The sequence below is a fragment of the Rhipicephalus sanguineus genome, chromosome 3 (assembly GCF_013339695.2).
Source record: "Rhipicephalus sanguineus isolate Rsan-2018 chromosome 3, BIME_Rsan_1.4, whole genome shotgun sequence".
Lineage (NCBI taxonomy): Eukaryota > Metazoa > Arthropoda > Arachnida > Ixodida > Ixodidae > Rhipicephalus > Rhipicephalus sanguineus.
Window position 1 is genome coordinate 179,244,916 of NC_051178.1, and position 21,322 is coordinate 179,266,237.

Sequence of the window (21,322 nt, forward strand, 5' to 3'; positions counted from 1 at the left end):
CACGCATGCATGCACAATCTAGTGTACACCATGCCAAGGAAACGCATATTCTGGTATATAAATGCATGACCTGACGTTTATTTTCATCACGCACTCGTGTCATGCCATACCAATTTTGGTATATATCACGTTAACAAAACGGCCGGAAGCGCACCATGACAGTGGCATGTAAATCATACCGTACATGACACGCATAACATGATTCGCATGTTAAGACCTCTCATTTATGTTCGTCATACAGTCACATCGCGCAATACCAGTTTTAGTGTATATCAAAGGAGCGAAATGGCCGCGAGTGCACCATGTGTAGAGCATGTAAATCATGCCATACATGACATGAATATTATGGTTTTTCATGCTACCACCTGTCACTAATGTTCATCATACAGTCACATGCGCAATACCAGTTTTGGTGTACATCAAGGTATCGAAACGGCCGCGAATGCACCATGAGCGTGGCATGTAAGTCATGACATACATGGCATGCATGTCATAGTTTTCATGTTACCACCTGTTATTCATGTTCTTCATATAGTAACATCGCGCAATACCAATTTTGGTTCATAGCAATCTAGCGAAACGGCCACGAGTGCGCCATGAGCATGACATGTAAATCATGTCGTACATTTCATGCATGTCATGATTATCATGTTACCACCTTTCATTTACGTTCGTCATACAGTGGCGTCGCGCAATACCAATTTTGGTGTATACCAAGCTAGCGAAACGGCCGGGAATGCACAATGAGCGCGGCATGTAAATCATGACATACATAACCTGCATGTCACAATTTCCATGTTACCACCTCTCATTTACGTTCGTCATGCAGTCGCGTCGCGCAATACCAATTTTGGTGTATGTCAAGCAAGCGAAACGGCGCGAGTGCGTCATGAGCATGACATGTAAATCATGTCATGCATGTCATGTATGTCATGATTTTCATGTTACCACGTCTCATTTACCTTCGTCATACAGTCGCTTCGCGCAATACCAATTTTGGTGTACATCGAGCTAGCGAAGCGGCCGCGAATGCATCATGAGCGTGGCAATTAAATCATGACATACATGACACGAATGTCATGGTTTTCATCTTACCAACTGTCATTCATGTTCTTCAAACAGTCACATCGCGCAATACCAATTTTGGTGTATATTAATCCAACGAAACTGCCGCTAGCGCATCATGAGCGTGGCATGTAAATCAGGTCGTACATGACTTGCATGTCATGATTTTCATGTTACCACGTCTCACTTACGTTCGTCATACAGTCGTGTCGCGTAACACCAATTTTGGTGTATATCACGCAAGCGAAACGGACGCGAATGCACCATGAGCGTGGCATGTAAATATCATGTCATGGGTGTCATGGTTCTCATGCTACCACCTGTTATTGATGTTCTTCATAAAGTCACATCGCACAATACCAATTTTGGTGTATATCAATCTAGCGAAACGGCCGCGAGTGCGACATGAGCGGCGCATGTAAATCAGGTCATACATGTCATGCATGTCATGATTTTCAGGTTACCACGTGTCAGTTATGTTCGTCATACAGAAATGTCTCGTCATACCAGTTTTCGTATGTATCCCTTCATTTAAACGGCCGCGAGCGCCCCGAGACCATGTCATGTAAATCATGCTGCACATGACATGCGCGTTATGATTTGCATGTTAGGACATGTCATTATGTTCGTCATGAACTATTGTCACGTCGTACCAATTTTGGAATATATGAAATTAACGGAACGGCCGCAAGAGCCCAAAGGCCATGGAATGTAAATCACGCTGTTCATGACATGCCTGTCATGATTTTCATGATATGACCTGTCATTTATGTTCGTGATAAGGCCATGTTATGACACACCAATTTTAGTATACATCCGATTAACTGAACGGCCAGGGAGCCCAAAGGCCGTGGAATGTAAATCATGCTGTTCATGACATGCGTGTCATGATTTTCATGATATGACCTGTCATTTATGTTCGTAATAAGGCCATGTTATGACACACCAATTTTGGTATACATCCGATTAACGAAACGGCCAGGAGAGCACAAAGTCGTAGGCGGCTAGATAGATAGATAGATAGATAGATAGATAGATAGATAGATAGATAGATAGATAGATAGATAGATAGATAGATAGATAGATAGATAGATAGATAGATAGATAGATAGATACGCTCAAAGTCGCAGAAGTTCGCTAAGAAATGCTTCGCATTTAAAAAAAACGCAATGATCGTTGGCGCTCGCGATGCGCACGTTTTCTACGGTAACTTTACACGGTGACCGGAAAAGTAGTGTAGAAGTCACGAATAATGAATTCTAATTACGCTGCTGCTCTTTATTCTATTGGAAGCAGTAGAAGGTGTAAAAACGTAATAAAGATATGTCTAAGTGGTTCACGTTGCTAGCTTCATGGGCTTATAAGTTATGGAGAAGTACGTGTGAGCTTTTTTTTTAACACGAAAGTGTTTTATGCCGGGGTCCACCACGGCTTCAGTGACGCATTTCCGTCACGGATATGACGTTGTATAATATAAATACTAACATATGGCAAAGAAAGAACTCGAAGAAAAGTTCCGTCACCGGGAGTCGAACTTACGACCCCTCGATCCCCAGCGCGCAGCGCGAAATGACTCCGCCACAGACGGCACGTTCTTCATCATACTAACGGCATGCTATTTATATACACCATTTGCCGGTGGCGGTACTCAGAGATAGGTGGTACATCAGCGTGTTTTCGTTATCACTAGCGAGATGGCGCGAAGGGCTCGAAGGGCGCGCTTTAAATGTCGTCGCCCCACGCGTTGAGATGAGCGTGCGCCTATAAGGGCGTGTTCGCTCGTGTGCGCGCGCTTATCTTGTACGTCTAGCGCTCTCACCGCAAGTTTACGTTAAAGTTACAGAGAACACGAAGGTCACTTCGCTCACTGCAGCGGCCGCTTTTGCGAAAGGAGCGCGCTGCTCACAAACAAATAAGTTACAACTGTGACAGTTCGCGCTCATTCTGTGTATACTTGTGTCACGGTGTTTGTGCGTTCGTTTCGTGCGTCCTCCTTTGTATTTGACCAGCGCGCTTTAACTGCCGAGCTGTGACAGTTAGTTCGCGCTCATTCTGTGTATGTTCGTTCCGTGCGTCCTTTCTGCTTGAGCAGCGCGTTGCAAATTTCGAGCTGCTTGCCGCTCTTCGCGTGACATTACAACTTATTGCTATAGAGTTCATTCCTTCGTGTTATACCGATCCTATGACAGAGGGATCAGCCATGTTTTTTTTGGATTGGTTTACTTAATTCATAAGCTGCACAAACCTTGCACACCAGCGCTTTTGAACTCCGCCTTGGGGCGCGCAGTTTTATCATCGTGCTGGCCAAAAAAAAAAAAAAAAACTTACTTGAGTATTAAACGATTGCCTCAGTGCCTGCTGGCGCAACCATCATTAATCATGAAAATGAGGGTTGAGAAAGTAGCGATCAGCAAACCAAGGTATCGATCTTGAGGTAAAAAAAAAGATAAACGAAAGAACGGAAACGCGCTGGATGGGGCGAAACAACGAGCTCGAGATTGAAAAGCAGTGGCGGCGCTTGCGTTCTACAAATGATGTTTAAATAGTTTAGCAGCGTGTGCTGCATAATGAATTAAGCTGATGTTTCAGTGAAAATTGTGTTATAGAAGCGCGATCAAAGGCAGGAAAATTTCTAAACACCTCGTGCAGTGGGTCTCAGACACTTTGAAGTCACTTGCCGTAGCTTTTATCCGGTACAAAGCAATTCCTGTAACGAAATTCGTTTAACAAGTCTTAAGTAAATTCAGTGTTCTCCACTCAAACGACCGGAGGACTCGGTTCGTGCGAGCCCTTAATTTTAATGCGGTTAAATTTGAATGCTACAAGCCGTACCGACAACTCTGCGTAAGTGGGCCTGTGTGCAACTTCCCTGAAAAACCTGTGCACCAAAAAATAAAAAAAAAAACAGAAAAAAACAAACATGAAAGAGGCAGGCGTCAGTTCTTGCGCAAGTCAAAAAGAACAAGAAGTAGAAGAAACAAAAAGTGTAGATGGAAGTTAACAAGAGTTCATGCTTTTCCCGATTGATGGCGATACCCCGGTTACCTTTACCGATTACTTTTCGACTCGCAACAGCGTGTGTCTTCGCAAACACACCTCTTGAATAGATTGAAGCGTCATGCTACCGTGATCATAATCAAAGTAATCTATATGGCTGCATATAATGTATATAGTGCATGCGTGCCTGGCTTCTATGTAATATACGCCTTCCTTAAGGAGCCATATATTGAGGGACCATATACAATAACTACACGCATGACAGGCACCTACGCATTGCATGCCCGTTTTTCCGTGCCCGTCTTTCAGTGCTAAAGCGAGTTCTTTATTAAAAAGACCTTGTTGAGTGGCGCAGAACGACACGAGGTGGGTGGGGTGAGGGAACCTTATTTGTGCTGGCACAAATTGACGGGCCTGCAGGAACGGTATAGCGTGCTGCGATTGTCGTGTCAAATAAACTTGAGATTCGAAGGGGGATATGTACGTAATTTTTCTGATCGCGGGAGCGGTTATTTGCAAAACGGCCGTGATGGCCGTTACCGTTTGGTTCCAATAAATGAGTCTTACCACGCGAGTTGGACCACGCTTACGGAATGTCGGTTACGGTACTTCCGCGATTAGCGATTGCTGTATTCGTCCGCCCTCTTTGTGTGCCACTGGTTATCGCGAAGGGAAGCTTTTCGCTTTGCCTATCTCTTCCCTGCCGGCTCGCCGAGATCAGCAATTAGTGCCCATCCTCGCTAATGGTTATTTCGCAGCTCCGAGCTTTGCGACCTGGCGTTTTCGTAAAGCGGCATCATCGTTCTTGCAGTTGTTAACGGCTACATTAGTCGAATTATAGCACGGCTGTTTTCCCAAATAAGTGTCTTCGAGGCATTGAGAGAGAGAGAGAGAGACGAAGGGTTAAAGGCAGTAAGGATAATCGAGGACACGTCCGCTTGGTTGTCCTGCACTTAGGGAGGTGAAAAAGGGAAAATAGATAGGAAAGTTCTCAAAAATAAGGAATGAAGGAAAACAGGAGAAAAGGAAAGGCAGGGACGTTAGCCAGTCTAGAATAACCGGTATGCCACTCTACACTGGGGAAAGGAAGGGGGAGTTTGAAAATAAGAGACAGTTAACGTGAATGAAGAGAACACTAGCGAACAGTTCACAAGCGCCCGCGCAGTCCAATCGCCTTTAGGAACTTCAGTGGCACCTTTGCGGCCTTAACTGTTCATGAATGAATGCATCGGCAAAGATCCAGGATACTTTTCCTCCGGAAGTGGTCTATTCGTCGAGGCGGCGGAGTTTATCTTCCAGAGCACATCGTCCAGTATCGAAGGAGCGCAGATCTTTAATTAAATAAACAAACATAAAGACCTTGTTGGAGACATTAGGACAAGTTCTGCGCAACGTGCTCTCGATATTATAAGGATCGACGCTTTATAAAAATACAATACTTTGTTTATAACGTAGTATACGATGACAGCTGTTGTCGGTTGCATTTGTTAAAGTGCAGGTAGACCTAAATACATTCAGTTTCGCGCATTCATGTGGTTATTCCTGTTCTACATTTGACACACTTTGCTACTTCTACACTCGTACACTGACTACGGCGCAGCAGCTGGATGCTCACTACAGCATAAGAAACGACTGACCTTTCGTGTTGCGCAAGGAGCGCGTGTATTTACAACCATTAAGCGTATATGAAGGCACGCCGCCCTACGCGCCGAACCGTTCAATCTTTATAGCGTGCGGCGTCGTTGCAATTCTGGCCCCGATATTCTGGGTTGCAACCCCTCCGTTAAATTCACGGCGCACGTTGTGCTGACTTCGGCAGAATGCTGCTTCTTTCACCAACTCGCTCCATTTAAAGCGCTCTCTCTTTCTCTTTTTTTTTTTTACAACAGCGGGGCATTGCATAAAGTAGCTCACTAACGGATTTTCTCTACCAGAATGGGTGTTACGCCATACTGGCGACGCTGGCGCTCGCACGCTAGCGTCGCTTGACGATGGAGAGCGGCGAATGTACGCCCGTTTTTCACTGACGAGCGCGGCTGCGGTAGTCAGCGCAGCAGCGCCCCCTAGTCGAGCGAACGCCTACGGTAAAAACACCGGGGCCATTGTACATTATTCATTTAGAATGTTGGTCCCTGGGCCCCCCTAAAGCCTCCTTGCACCTTGCTCTGCTTTTGAGCGCGGCTCTCCTTAAAACTGCGCGGTGAAATGAGCTGGCACGCCTGGCAAGCTTGCGACGAGCGCGATGCCTTGCGGTGTACAACAGATTCAAGAAGTGGGCTATACGCTGTTTCGCCGTGCCGCGCCACCAGGGAACATCCATTCGCAATGAGTCGACAGAGGCCGCTTTGAACGAACCTGGGATTGAAGGAAGGTGACGCAGGCGCACGATGACGTGCCTGCTGACGTGGTATAGTTGCTCGTCGCTGCACTTGTTGTGTTAACGCTGTTCTTGACGTTACTCTATCAAGGCGTATGCATAGCTTGCTCGCGTCTTTCCATGTTCTATCCCTGATTCCCTTACACACACTCTATCTCAGATCTAGTGAAAAAAAAAAGAAAGAAAAGAAAAAGAAGTTCATTATAAATGCTTAGTTCTGCCTGCAATGACCGTGGAAGTACGGAGAAAAAGTTGTGTCTCGTCTTTTCACGTTCTCTCTCTCTTTTTTTTCGCTACCGTAAAATAATAAAACATTTAACGGTTGTAATACCTTGTGCTCTGGACAGCGGTGCTCAGGCGTAGCAGTTGTCATCACCGTCGTGCCAGGCGCCGCCTGCAGAAAATTTTTATGAAAGTGCAAGGTGCTCGCATTTTAAAGAAAGGTGCACGCTCTTTTCGTGTAACGTGCACGGTCTTTTAGGTTTAAATAAAGGAATCAGCCGGACGGGCTCGTATGTAATGGTTTTTTTTTCGTTAGGTGCGAAGGTGGCAAAGATATTATTAATCATTTATAGGTGACAATGTAGACATCATGATTCAGCGTTGCTTCATAATACAACGTGTCAAGTAAGAGCGAGGCATCTGGCGCTGTCGTTACCCGCGTTACGCGAGCACGTTAACCAATCAGTTTTAAGCGCACAACCAGACGAGGACAGAAAAAAACATGTAAGACACACGGGCGCTAACTTTCAGCACTTTATTGAGAGCCGCAGAGCGGAATATGCATATAAGGGCACGCGGGTCTCAATAGCTTATCCTCCATTCACCGGGATGCTTCGGCACGGCGCCTTTCATACTTCGTGCACCGTTCGTCAGCTTCATTTTCCCTCCATGATCAGCGTCTGGAAAAGCCGCCTCAGAAGGAGCATCAGACAACCACCGAAGTGCGAGTTTGGCACTATTTTTTTCGCAAAGGATAAATTTTGCCGATGTGTGCAATCATCCATATCGGCTCTACATTGTGTCCTGCCGAGAAGTTTTATTCCATTACCACTAAAGTCATTGGAGCCTTCATAGCAAATGTTGTGTTTGTACATTTGTTTTGCACCGCGGGTACAACACATTCATATAATTCAGATGTGGGAGTGGCATGGGTGCGTAGCCCAGGGGCTAAGACCGTGGCCTCCGAGATCAGCTCCGTGTTGCCGGAGCTAATCTCGGAGGCCACGCTAAGGCACTCCCTACAAGCTTGGGTTCAAACCTCGTCACCGGAAATAAAGTTTACTTTGTTTTATTCGTTTATTCCTTTCAGATGATGACCGTCCCAAATCTCGCAAGACAAAATTACCGGTGTGACCAACCGCTCGGGGCGCTGGCAGCGGCGCAGAAGCTCGCCGCAGGGCCCCACGGGAGTGTCCACTCTTTATGAAAACATGTTTCTCTGTGCCAGATCCATACGCTATAAATCCGCGATATGATTATGAAGCATTCCGTATGTAATGGGGGATTTCGTTCGCAGTATTGTACAAGGCGACGCCGCCTTCGCCAGGTGGGGTGTAAAGTAACTAACAAGGTGGAGCCTGTAGTTGCCCTCCTGTTTCCCCCACCGTTTTTTTCTCTCTCTCGCTTTCTACGGCACCTCCTGGCCGAACACTTACGATACGATACCGTACTTACATTTTTTTTACAGCGAAAGCTGTTATGAGATCATTTCACCGGCCGTTTTTGGTGCCGTAGTTGTCCGCCGCCGCCGCCGCCGCCGCCGCCGCTGCCGCCGCCGCCGCCGCCGCCGCCGCCGCCGCCGCCGCCGGTGTCCGTAACCAGTATCGCTCGAAATAAGAAAAAAAACTAAATAAGAAAAAAAATTCCAGGATGGAACGAGGTTCGAACCTGGGCCCTCTGCGTGGGAGCCCAGTATTCAACCTCTGAGCCATGCCGGTGCTTGAAACTGCTTTGCAAAAAGGTCCTATACAGGCTTCATGTCGGGAAGGAACCACATTAGCATATGCAATATAGCGTGGTAAAAGAGTAGAATAAGCACCAAGCGTCGCACAACGCGAATTCTGTAACCAGGCGTCACACAATGCCAATTGCGCAACGAGTAGGTTGTTGAATGCTTCCAACCCATTACAAAGAGCTCTTCCATAATTCTTCATCGTCATCACGCACAGCATCAACAAAGTGCGCATAATGCCTTACATGCGTTTAGCAGGTACCACGGCTGTCTGTAGAATGACGAAAAATGGCACAGTGCCTACTGCCCTACTTCTCAAAAATTTACAATGATTTATAGCGTAGTGGGTTCCTCGCAAGTCCACTTCTGTTGGTTGCCAAGGAAGCCCATAAGGCTCCCATGATCCATTTCCTCAGGGTCTCAATAAAGTCAATTCTCTCTCTCGCTCGCTCTACGTTTCTCTGGTTAAAGTGTGTTATAAAGCGTGGTGGGACAGTTAAATAACGACCGGACGTCACACAATATGCATTACGTAACTAGTGGGTCGCTTAAAGCTTCCAACCCATTACAAAGGGCGCAACCATATTATTCATCGTCATCAACCGCCGCATCAACAAACTGCACATAATCGCTTACATATGGTACCCTCGCTTCTCCGCAGAACAAGGAAAGTGTCGTGCTGGGTGCTTCCCAACTTCCCAAAAATTACGCTTACAAAGGCCTCTGCCATAATTTTTCAACGTCATCAGGCACAGCATCAACAAAGTGCGTATAATGCCTTACATGCGTTAGCAGGTACCAACGCTCTCCGTAGAATGACGAAAAATGGCACAGTGCCTGCTGCCCTACTTCTCAAAAACTACAATGACTTATAGCGTAGTGGGTTCCTCGCAAGTGCACTTGTATTGGTTGCCAAGGAAGCCCATAAGCGCATGATCCATTTCCTCGGGGTCTCAGTAAAGTTATTCGCCACCCCCCCCCCCCCCGTCTCTCTCCCACGTCAACGTATGTTATACAGCATGACGGGAGAGGGAAATAGTGACCGGGCGTCACCCAATGCAAATTACATAACTGGTGAGCCTTTTAAAGATTCCAACCCATTACAAAGGGCTGAGCCATAATTCTTCATCGTCATCAGTCGTCGCGTCAACAAAGGCACATAATGGCCTTACAGACGTGTAGCTCGTGGCTCGCTTCTCCGCAGAATGACGAATATGGCTTAGTAGGTGGTTCCCAACTTCACAAAAATTGTGATTTATGGCGTAGTGGGTACCTTCCTAGTGTACTTGTATTGTAGCCCCAAGAGAGCTTAACGGGCTCTAGAAACGCCGCTCTTCCAGCTTTCGCTGTGACTGTGCTGCGGTTTCAGCGCAGGCCTGGCGTTTTGTTTCATCTATCGACTCTTTAAGTTTGCAGAGGTACGAAAAAAAATAAGGCCGCTTCGCACGTGGTGCCAAGCCTAAAGGAAGTGCGGAACTAGGCGGCCTGTCTTGTTTCTTTTTATTTTTCTCTTTGTGTCTGTTTTCCTATCTTTCTTTTGTCTCTATTTATTTCTATTACCGCCTTTCTCTTTCTCGTCCTTTCTATCTTTCTTTCTGTTTCTTCTCCCTCTCTCTCTTTCTCTTTCAGTCTTGTTCTCTGTCTTTTCTGTCTCTTTTTGTGTCTGTTTCTTTCTATACCTTTCTCTCTCTGTCTATTTCTTTCGCTATCTTTCTATCTTTTTCTGTGTTTCTTCTCTTTCTTTCTCTCTTTCTTTAATTTTTTTCTCTCTCTCTCTGTACTCGTTCTCTCGCCCATCAGAGCTGTATTCGCCCATAATTAATGCAGCGGTGCGCGGTCGTTTCGAAACTGATGAGCCTCACACCTCGAAGTAACTAGCGGCCTCCTTCCATTAGTCGCGCGGTCTCCAGTTTCCATTACACGGTCTGGCTGCTCGCACTATTTTAAACCAGATCAAATGGCGCCGGAAGCGAAGAGGAACCAGATAAGGGTCTGATAATACATACCAGATTTGAAATGTTCGATAATAAATACGAGAAGTGAAATGTTCCGAATCTATCATAGCGAAGCTGTGTATGGGTAGGAGGTGGAAAAACTTGGTGGTGCGTGAGGGCGCAGAAACTATATTGAAGAAGCAGTGCTTGCGTACGCTACCTCGAAGGGTCTCCGCTCTTGCGCTGTAGTTTCTCTTGGGTGATTCCACGAGAGATCGAACATGCCTGTCCGGTCGCAATTTTCGTTTTGCTTGAGTTTTTTTATATGTTATGTGGGCACATTCAAAGTGCACGGAACTGAAAATTTTATTTCCAAGAAACGCTCCCAGCGCGCCAAAAAAAATATTTGAAGGTGGCGGCGCGGACCTCCTGTTTTTGTTCACTGCAATGTTTTCGGATTTCACGGCCGAATTTAACGCGAACTATAAATGATGTGTCGAAAATTTTTTGTTGGTTTTAATACGCATTACTGTGAATTACATCCATGCTTTTTTATGCCGTCCTCAAAAATAAAAAAATGTGAAAAAAATGGCAAACCCGGTCCAAATCAACAAAGTTTGCTAAATTTGATGCGCCTTGGCGCCTTTAATATTTCACACAGAAACTTCAAAACAGTGTCAAGTATTTCAAGGAGCCTTTGCAACATTTATGCGGAAGATAGTTTTCCTACAGGCAGCGCAGAATAAGAAGAAAATAGTTAAAGAAGCGAGTTTTTTTTTCAAAAATACATTTTCAAAAAATAAAGAAAAAAACTCAGGCCTCAATTTTGGCGACATTTTTTTGTCGAAGAGCGCTTATGTCAGTGAAAACACCATGTTAATATGTATGTCCTCATTTGCTTTGTTCACGAGATTTAACGGGCCAAAATTACCCTTGCTGTGTGTGCTCACTTCAGTGCGATTGATAGTTGTCATCAGCTTGCATTGCACGCAAATCTAGTTTTAATTATTTTCCTGCATTAAAACTTTGCCCTGGTGTCTTGTCGTCAAGAAAAATGTATTCTCAAACTTTAATTGTGTCTAGCGTGTGCGGGGGTGGGCTGCTGCCGCTCTCTAAAGGCTTGACGCGTACGCAGTTTGCAGCTTACAACCTCAACTTACCCCGCCAGTATTCGCTAATCAAAAGCACGTGAGACACCGCGAACACATGGTTTAGGTCACTTTGTGAAAACTCTCCTTGCACACAGAATAAAGTATCTGTATGCAGCGAAGGCCAACTTAATCTGTAACTAAATGCCACAATCAGCAGGCGCGCTGTTATGCAGTTGTTTTCTTACTGCCTGCTTGCTTCCCTTCCATTACGTGCATTGTACGCTCTAACCATCTTCCCCGTTCGACGCACACTGTGCCTAAACAACATTTGCAAAAAGTTAGCTCAATGATTTCCGAGCCGTTTATTTCACTTCCCGCTATCACATGTTTTCGGCGTGGCAGATAACGTCTTCCTGTATCATCTCGACCTTTAACTCAGCGTTTCAACAGCCAGAAAACGTGCGGTTCGGCATGATTAAGCCATGAGTGGCCGAAGCTGCCCAATTGATGATGTTTTGTTGCCACTTTACTAAAGTGCTTTCCCACGTCGAGGACAGCAGAGGTCACTGGTGGCGCCAGACGGACATTATCCTTAATTTTGACAATGAGTGTGGACTACAAATTAATTATTACAGCCCAAAGCGGTTAGACAGCCTTAGTGATAAAATGTTAAACCGTGAGCAGTTCTGGAAAGGCATTCATGACAGCTGCGCAGATGTGAGAATTTGTGCGGCGCCGTTCAGTATAAACGTTTCGACTTGCTCTAGGTCTAGCTGTTCACTACACGCGATGCGCGCGGCCCATGACTACGTCCGATTGTTCTGTGCCGATTATTTACGCGTTCACAAAAAGAAAATTGCTGAGGAAAACTCTTTCGTTGCGCAAATTTTTTTTCTTTGCTCTTTTTGTTGTTGCCTACCTCCAGAAGCTACTGTCATAGGCTGAGGATCTTCGCGACACCTGCGAAGTCTGCTTGCATTGCTTTACGCTCCTCAGGAAAACCTGTCTACATCTAAACCGCGATGAGGTAGACCAGACATTCCTTCAGGAAGAAGAAAGCGATTGATATCTTGAACAGGCGCGCCCATCTTTACTCTGATGATTGTAGGCGAGGTTGTAGGACTGCAAACTGTTTACACGTTAGCCATTTAGAGGGCGGCAGCAAGCCCACTTTTGCACACGCTAGACACAAATAAATCCGAGAACACATTTTTCTTGACGAAAAGCCACCGAGCAAGGTTTTGCTGCAGCAGAATAATTAAAACTGCGATTTACGCACAATGCAAGCTAATAACAACCATCAGTCGCACTGAGTGAGCACACACAGCAAGGGTCATTTTGGCAAGTATATCTCGTAAACAAAGCAAATGAGGACATATGATATTAAAACCGGTGTTCACTGACATAAGCGCTCTTCGATAAAAAGTGTCGTCAAAATTGAGACCGGAGTTTTTTTTTATTTTATTTTTGAAAATGTACTTTTTTGAAAAAACTCGCTTCTTTAACTATTTTTTCTTTTTTTGCGCTGCCCATAGGAAAATGAGCTTCCTGTATAAATGTTGCAAAGGGCTCTTTTCTATAGTTGACATTGTTTTCAAGTTTCTGTTTGAAGTAGCAAAGGCGCCAAGGCGCCTCAAACTTAGGACCCTTTTTTGATTTCGGCCGTGTTTGCCATTTTTTTCCTCATTTTCTTCTTTTTGAGGACGGCATAAAAAAAGCATGGATGCAATTCACAGTAATGCTTATGAAAACCAGCAACAAAATTTTCGACACATCATTTATAGTTCGCGCTAAATTCGGCCGTGAAATCCGAAAACATTGCAGTGAGCAAAAACAGGAGGCCCACGCCGCCGCATTCAAATATTTTTTGGCGCGCTGGGAGAATTTCTTGGAAATAAAATTTTCAGTTCCGTGCACTTTGAATGTGCCCACATAACATATAAAAAACCCAGGCAAAACAAAAATTGCGACCGGACAGGCATGTTCGATCTCTCGTGGAATCACCCTCTTCAGGTTTTTTCAGTATATACCCGCCGCAGCATGATTCGCTACCCATAAAATACTTTAAGTGCTCTTCATATCCTTTAAGCTAACGTCACAAAACGCAACGTTTGAATCGAGCATCTCTTAAATGTGGCGATAGAGAAGTCAAAAGCTACAAAAGACACTTCGATAAATCCCAGCTCATGATAGACCCCGGGGCCTCACGTTTTCGGTTTCGCGGGTTAACCACCTTGTACGGAGTGCTTGGGTGGTAATTTGTTTCTTTCGAATATAGTCCGGTAATAATGCACAGCACTTCTTTAAATAATAACGAAAGATGTTCGCATCTTGGCATTCACAACGTTAGAATGTTTCAGTCAATAGACGGTATGTGATAAAGTATGCTTCATTAATGCCACACTAGGAAAAGCAAATTATATTGTTCGTAGCCTCGGAGCTTACGCCCTACAGTGCGTATTCATATAAAGTTAAGAAGGCGACCCTGTCCCTCAATTATATTTACCGATACCTTTGTGACCGAATTAGAAATTCACGCGTCTACGAGGTGCGAGAGTGCATAGGCTATGACGTATATATAGGACTGCCGAGGTCGAGTTTTAACGATAATTAAAATATTCTGCAATAACAACTTGTGGGTTTTCGCTTGCCAAAACTAGGATATGGTTATGATGCACCCCGTAATGGAGGTCACCGAAAAATTTAGACCATCTGGCGTCATTTCGCCAACACCGAATTGCGACTGCCTCGGCTAGGATCGAACCGGCGACTTTCGGGTCTGCATCCGAGCACTGTAACCACTATACTACGGTGGCGGACAATGTTCTGCAATCGTCGTCGCATCGAATACACACGATACGAGAAAATTCGGAGTCCCGGCCTAGTTCCGAGGCCCTCCCGCTCTCCCCTTTTTTGTCTTTTGCTCTGTGTCTTTCTTTTTTTTGGTTCGTCGTCGCCTGATTGCACAACTTTCTAATGAGCTCCACGTTGCCACCCGACGGGAGTATCAATCGCTCTGTGTTCTTTCATTTTCAGTGCACCTAGTTAACCCCGACCTGAAGCCTGCTTAATCTAAGAAAACCTATAGCGTGGCGTTTGTTTGATTAGCGCACGACAACCCGAAAACTATACGAGGAGTGAAAGAAAAAGAAAAAAATCACAGCAGGAAATAAACTTAGAGTGAACAAAGAGCGCGATGCTTTTTCGAGAGTGCTCTCCAGGAATGCTTCGTTTCTCGTTGGGAACAACTCATTAAAGAGTCGCGATTGACGCCCGAAACTTTGCTTCTCTCGCTTAGCTCTCGTCTCTTTCACGACCGTGTTTGTCTATACACTTAAAGAGAACGGGAGTAAGAGAGGCAGAAAAAGTAAGGAGGCCATTAAGATTGGATTCCCGACGCAGGCTTTTGTTTCGGGAACAATGAGGACGCCTGTAACGATGTTTGGGCTGCTAGTGAACAGCGGTGGGCGTACTGTTTCTTTTTATCGAGTAGGAACGACGACTTTTCAGTGAAATAAGAATGTATAGAAATACTTACAAAGAGAGAGAGAGAGAAAGAGAGCGCGTGCGCGCGCGCGCGTGTTTGTTGTGTGTGCGCGCGCGCGTGGGGGTACTGACAGGAAATTGTCCAACGAAAAATGTCTCTGGAGCCAACCTTTCGGCAAGGGTATACTTGTTTCCGTCACGGCCAGGTGAAGACATGGGCACCATTTCTTGCTCAACGATGTCTCATTGCTTCAAGTATCAATCTTCTCCTGAACGTGTTTAGACAGACAGACAGACAGACAGACAGACAGACAGACAGACAGACAGACAGACAGACAGACAGACAGACAGACAGACAGACAGACAGACAGACAGACAGACAGACAGACAGACAGACAGACAGACAGACAGACAGACAGACAGACAGACAGAACTCTCTTAAAATAGCCCCGAAAAACCCCTCGTGCTTGGTGAAGAAACACATGCAGTGGAAAGCAGACGCTGCTGTGAACAGCTAATCTAAATATTACAGTGGTGCGTTGCTAGGAGCGTTTACAAGCGCCGCGCGAAGTTACCACTTTCTCAAGCGCACTCTCTTCATGCAGAGGCCCATCCTCACTCTCTTCGGTGGACGGGGCGCCAGCTGTATGTCGTAATACAGCAGCTGGCTGCTATTGGCCGATAGCTGACATAAACCAGGAGTGCCGTTTGGATCATTTGCGCTTCTTTTCACGGGGTGGCGCCACGTTCCGGTGGCGCAATACATAGTGTGCTCAAATTGTACAGTAGCACCACTAGCGCGAAGCGGAGTCGCATCGGGACTGAGCGAACGCGTTTCATGACACTCGCTGATGTAGCTTCTTTCCCCTTTGTCACCCCACCCTGTGTTGCTTCCAGCACGCTGGTCGGGACGAAAGAACAGAGTAAGCGCTTAAAGTCTGCGACAAATTCCTGTAACTCCGCTCGTTCTTGAAGGTACAAATATTTTTCCCTCGATCGATTCGTGAGGCAATAAACTCAGATACTGAGGGTTATTTGATGATTACTTAAAAAATAGGTCTAGGAAACATTTAACCACGGAGTGAGGTTAGCTAGCAGTCTTCGTGATGGCTGGAGAGAACAGTGGCTCTGCTAATACTCGACAGCGTTTCTCCGAAACTATAACTCCTTTATTTCTGTTTTCTATATGTATTTTTATTTTGCAGCTTCATGATCGCGGAAGTAAGGATCGTTCTACCGCGAATTGCTTCCGGCACTCGCGCCGTACCAACACCGAGTGCCCGAGAAAAAAACAAGTAAAACATCGTATGTCAGTTAAGGGGTGGAAGGAGAAGACAAAGTTATTGATTGGATCTCGACTTCATTAACGACGTATTGGAGGCATTTGAAAGGTGTCACGAGCAAAAAAAAAAAAAAAAAAAACAGGCTAATGGTTTTTACCAATGTGAGGGACGGAAGCTATCGATTAAAGGAGAAATGGTTTGCAACGCACAACAAATAAAACGAAGTTCCAGGCAAGGTTTTTCTCAAAATACGATTGAAGTGCAGATTGTGTAGAAGTCTGATGACCGTTTAATTGCTTGTTTATTATCCTATTGTTGAAGTTAAGCTTGACGTTGTACACAGAGAGTATTCGCTTCTCTTTTTTTGTTGTTGTTGTTGCTTATGAGCGCAGTGGAGCCGGACATAACAGCGCACTGAGCTTTTGAACGTTTACGTTAGAGCCAGTATCTGTAGTGTGCTGGTGATTTGCAACCGATAGCGCTATCAAGAACGGCAGTCCACCTTTGGGTTTAGGGACAGTGAAGGTAAAAAATAAGTAGCTCTTATCAATGAAGACGACCATACTAACAGAAGCCTGGCGGAGAGTAATCGATTCGAATAGGGGATACGTTGTAGGCTTTAGATTACGAGGTGGTAGTTTGGAAATATCATCGTGTGAGCTTGGTAGACATGGCTGGCGCATAAATTTTGTCTTCTACTTGGCTGTGGATCCAATAACTGAGCACCTCATGGCTTCTTTCGCCTTCTGTGGAAAGGCAAGGGATCGGCATAGTTAGGAGGTTCATCAGATGAATCGCACAGCTGCTTCGTGCGAATAGCAAGGTTGTTCGGCGACTGCGACTTCCCTGCATCTATCTTTCCACCAAGACGTCAATCAATCAATCAATCAATCAATCAATCAATCAATCAATCAATCAATCAATCAATTAATCAATCAATCAATCAATCAATCAATCAATCAATCAATCAATCAATCAATCAATCAATCAATCTCTTAATATTGCTTTAGTAAACCTTTTTACTGGCGCATAGCACTGTTCAACAACAACAACAACAACAACAACAACTACTACTACTACTACTACTACTACTACTACTACTACTACTACTACTACTACTACTACTACTACTACTACTTCTACAACTACTATATTTAAATGCAGTGCAGGATGCACACTAGTTCTCCCGCCTTTTAATATCACGTCTATCTCATTACATCGCTGACTGCTTTGTCCTTAGCTGTGCATACCTTCCAACTGTCCCGACTTGCGCGGGTGAATCCCGCTTTCTGACCAATGTGCTGCCCATTGTACGGGCGCGGCCGTAAATCCCCCCGATAAACAGCCCTATGCATATCCAAAATGAAAATAACAGATCCCAACGGTTATAAAAATGTTTCCGTCCTTGAGGAAGTCAATCAGCTTGCCACGGGGCCCCCTCCTCTCTCCACCTATGCAAAGCGAAGGGAGGCCGTCGCGTTCGTGTGCGGCCTTGGTTATTTACGGTTCGGCATGTCACCTTTATCTCGACGAGGAACTCGCGATAACACCATACTTCAGCGCACGCAAAGTTAGCTTCGCCGTCGTACAAAGTTGTGCGGTGGAGCTGCCAAGTGTGGGAAGGGGCTGTTTCGCTGGTCATAGCGCATTTTGCCCTGCGCGCGTGTTAATTACTGGCTAATTACACACGAGCGCTATAATTACGGGCATCGGTAAGATCACCGGCGTCTGAAAGCTTTACTGCAATCATTTAGAGTTGTCCACGACGTTACTGCGGCCCTGAGAAGCGATGAATAAAAAAAACATTTTTTTTGTCGTGGTCTTCTCACAAAAAACGATGGAAAGCCTCCTTTTCGGCGTTCTGAAACTTTGTGAGAGTGCCGCGATGACGAGAAAGTAACAGCGCAGAGAAAACGAGAAACGCAAAGTTGTGTCCATTTTCCCCTGACTTTCTGTCTCCTGATTCAGCATCAGCGTGTTTTTTTTGGTGTAATTTATTATTAATTTCTTAATGTAAAATGCTTGTGTTGCTGATTGGTCGAAAAATCTGGCGTCCGACATCGTTGTCCATGCCGCAGCGTGAACACGAATGGTACCAAAAGTCTCGTGACGTTGAATGTATAAATGACGATGCCTAATTAGAAGTACAAACTAAAGAGAATGCTAGTGAATTCAAAGTGAATTTAAGGTGACTTTAAATTGAATTGAAACTGAACTTAAAGTGAATTTAATGCGTACTATGCAAAGTGAATTCAAAGTGAGTTTAAAGTGAACTTAAATTGAATCAACGTACATTAAAGTTAGTCAAAGTGATTCAAGTGGATTTAAGAGTGCCTCACAGGGCATAGGCTTTTGCTGTGATCTACGTAGCGCTAGCTATAGAGACCAGGTGACGTTTCAAGTGACGAAGTTCTCATCGTGTGCATTTTTTCATCCATCCTGCTTTGCAGGCTCCGGCGACGAGGATGGCTACGGCGGCGACAGCGGCACCATGTCGCCCGTCCGCGCCTCGTCGTCGGAGGGCCAGCGCCCGGCGTCGTCGCCGCCCGACATCGCGCAACAGCACCGTCAGCATCGCCAACAGCAGCCGCAGCAGCAGCCTACGTCCCCGAGGCGCCGAGCCGGCGCGGCCACAAAGCGGTTCGCGTGCGCCGTGTCCACCACGTTCCGCAAGCTGGGGCACCGGCTGCACCACCGGCACAACAAGGCCTCCTCGTCGGGCGTCGGCAGCGGCGCCGGGGGCGCTTCGTCCTCCTACACCTCCGCGGCACCCGGAACGGGAAACAGCCTGCAGTACTCGGGTGGCTATACTCTCGCCGCCTCTCACTGCTCAACCTGTTAGGTATCGAAGGTGCTCTTCAATGTTCATGTTTACTACAGTGCAGATACTAGAAAACAGCAGCGGGTGGGTTAGCACAAATTGAGGCGCATAAATAAATAAATAAATAAACAAACAAACAAATAAATAAATAAACAAATAAATAAATAAATAAATAAATAAATAAATAAATAAATAAGTAAATAAATAAATAAATAAATAAATGAATAAATAAATAAATAAATAAATACAAGGGTACGAGAGAGTTAGAGAAATACGTGATGGAAAAGCACGAATGTTATTAGGTCTTTCTATGGCTATGCTTTACCCTCTCCCTTCCTCCTTTCCCTCTTCCTCACCCTCACATTAGTCCTCCCCACCCTCACTTCCCTTTCCCACACGCTTGCTATACTATACTATACAAGACTATGTTTTGCTGTGCTAGCGTGCCTGAACAGCCCAGTTATTACGATGCTGTCCTGCGGATCGTGGGTACGGCGGGTTCGAATCCTGCCTCGTGAAGAATTTCTTTTGGCCAATAATTTTTCTCTTTCTTTCTTTCTGTCTCTCTCTCTTTTTCTGTACTCGTTCTCTCGCCCATCCGAGTTAATGCATCCCACGCCGGACAAATCGGCGCAGCGGGAGAACGCGTGCCGGGCGCACATGTTCGGGGAACGAAGACGACGAAAAATAGGACGAAGAGAGTGCGCGCCGGCCGAGTTATTGCGCTGCACGCGCTAGAAAAGGTAGAGGCCATTCATGATGACGATAGTGGTAGTAGTAGTAGTAGTAGTAATAGACTTTTATTCAGCCAAATGCATCGGCCGAGCATTTCGACCGCCTGCGCGACCAGTCGACGCTGCTCTTGTTCCCCTTCGGCGCCGATCCAGTCGAGCCAGGTGGTGATGGAAAGGGAAGGGGGAAAGAATAAGGGCTGCACTGCTGAGCAGTTAGGCTGTAGCAAAGGCAGTGTGACAGATAGTTTATGTGAACGCGTAACAGCATAACGAAAAGCATAACAGCTCCGCTATAAAATGAGCAGGAGGAGAGAATGTCAAGAAATGAATGGAGTAAGGGTAATAGGTTGTGCTAGTCAGTTTATGCTAGAAAATCATGTTTTACCAACGCGAAAACTAGTTTTTTTTACTGTGGTGGTGGGGATGTTGCGACAAGCGTTGTTAGGCTGGCGGAGCCCAGATGCTTCGCCTGGGCGTATTTTCCCGCGCCAAATATGTCGCCATGAGTCACACACTACCGGCAGAGGTGTCAGAAGAACCCCGGACACTCCCTAGCGTCCCACCAGCGGTCTTTCTCGAAGACTAACTCTTCAACTCTGTCGAACGCGCGAGAGAGGAAACACTCTTCTCACAAAACACAGAAGCCTCCTCCTTTAAAGGGACACTAAAGAGAAACAATGAATCGGTTTAGATCGATAAACTGTGCTCTGAGAACCATAGTGTCGTTAATTTCGCCATCATAGCTTTATTAATAGAGGAGAAAATCAAGCTCAAAGTTTCACTTTTAAATTTCGCGCCGAAAATTTCCCCGCGTGACGTCACGGATTTCAAAGTGTATTTATCGTATTTTGGCGCCATTTGGTCAACAAAATTACCCAAAACTTGGTATGTTAAGTCTATGGCCCCCCTCAAAGGACAATGTACTTCATTTTTACCGATTAGGAACTACGTAGTCCCTAGTAGGCGCCGTCAAAACATGTGACGTCACGGCGAATGGTGCGGAAACTTCAAGGTGGCGTCACGACCCACATTTTGCTTTTGCGCGTTTTCTCGTTTACTAAGCGTGTTCAAGCAGGAAACGTGGTGTTTTTGGTATCGTGAAAGAGTACTTTACTAATATGAGAAACATCGTTTTGCTCTTTAGTGTCCCTTTAAGGACGGACGCCCTTGCAGAACCTGTGTGGGTTTTCGGGCTACTAAAGAGCTTTAACATAAATCAACTAGCCTAACTTATTACCTATACTATTCAGTTCACTTTAAGTAGGCGATGCGCGAAACTTTATGCAAGTACGCTTCCGCAGTCACGACGGCGGCAGACGCTGTCTGAGCTGAAATCGGAGCGTCAGACGTACTGCCGCTGTCTTCACCACTGAAGCCACTTCTTAGCGTATGTGCCATCGCTTTAATAAGTACTGTGACGTCATTTGAGGGCGCCGCCGCCTGTAGTTCCTGTTGTGCCACATCCGGAAGGAAGCGTCTGCGCTGCTTCCTTCCGTCATGGCCATTCATCTCGTTTCTACAATCGCCCGAAAACAGGCAGGAGCGAAAAAAAATGTCCTTACTCGTCGGTGCTTCCCGAG

General features: G+C 45.7%; 1 protein-coding gene across 1 annotated transcript in view; it reads left to right on the forward strand.

The window, feature by feature from the left end:
- The window catches only part of LOC119386138 (uncharacterized), a gene marked incomplete at its 3' end in the record, with an annotated part of 142,221 nt that overhangs the window by 44,510 nt on the left and 76,389 nt on the right, over positions 1-21,322 (forward strand). The window contains 1 exon segment of the mRNA XM_049414229.1: positions 18,638-18,988. Coding sequence (XP_049270186.1) covers positions 18,638-18,988 — 351 coding nt within the window.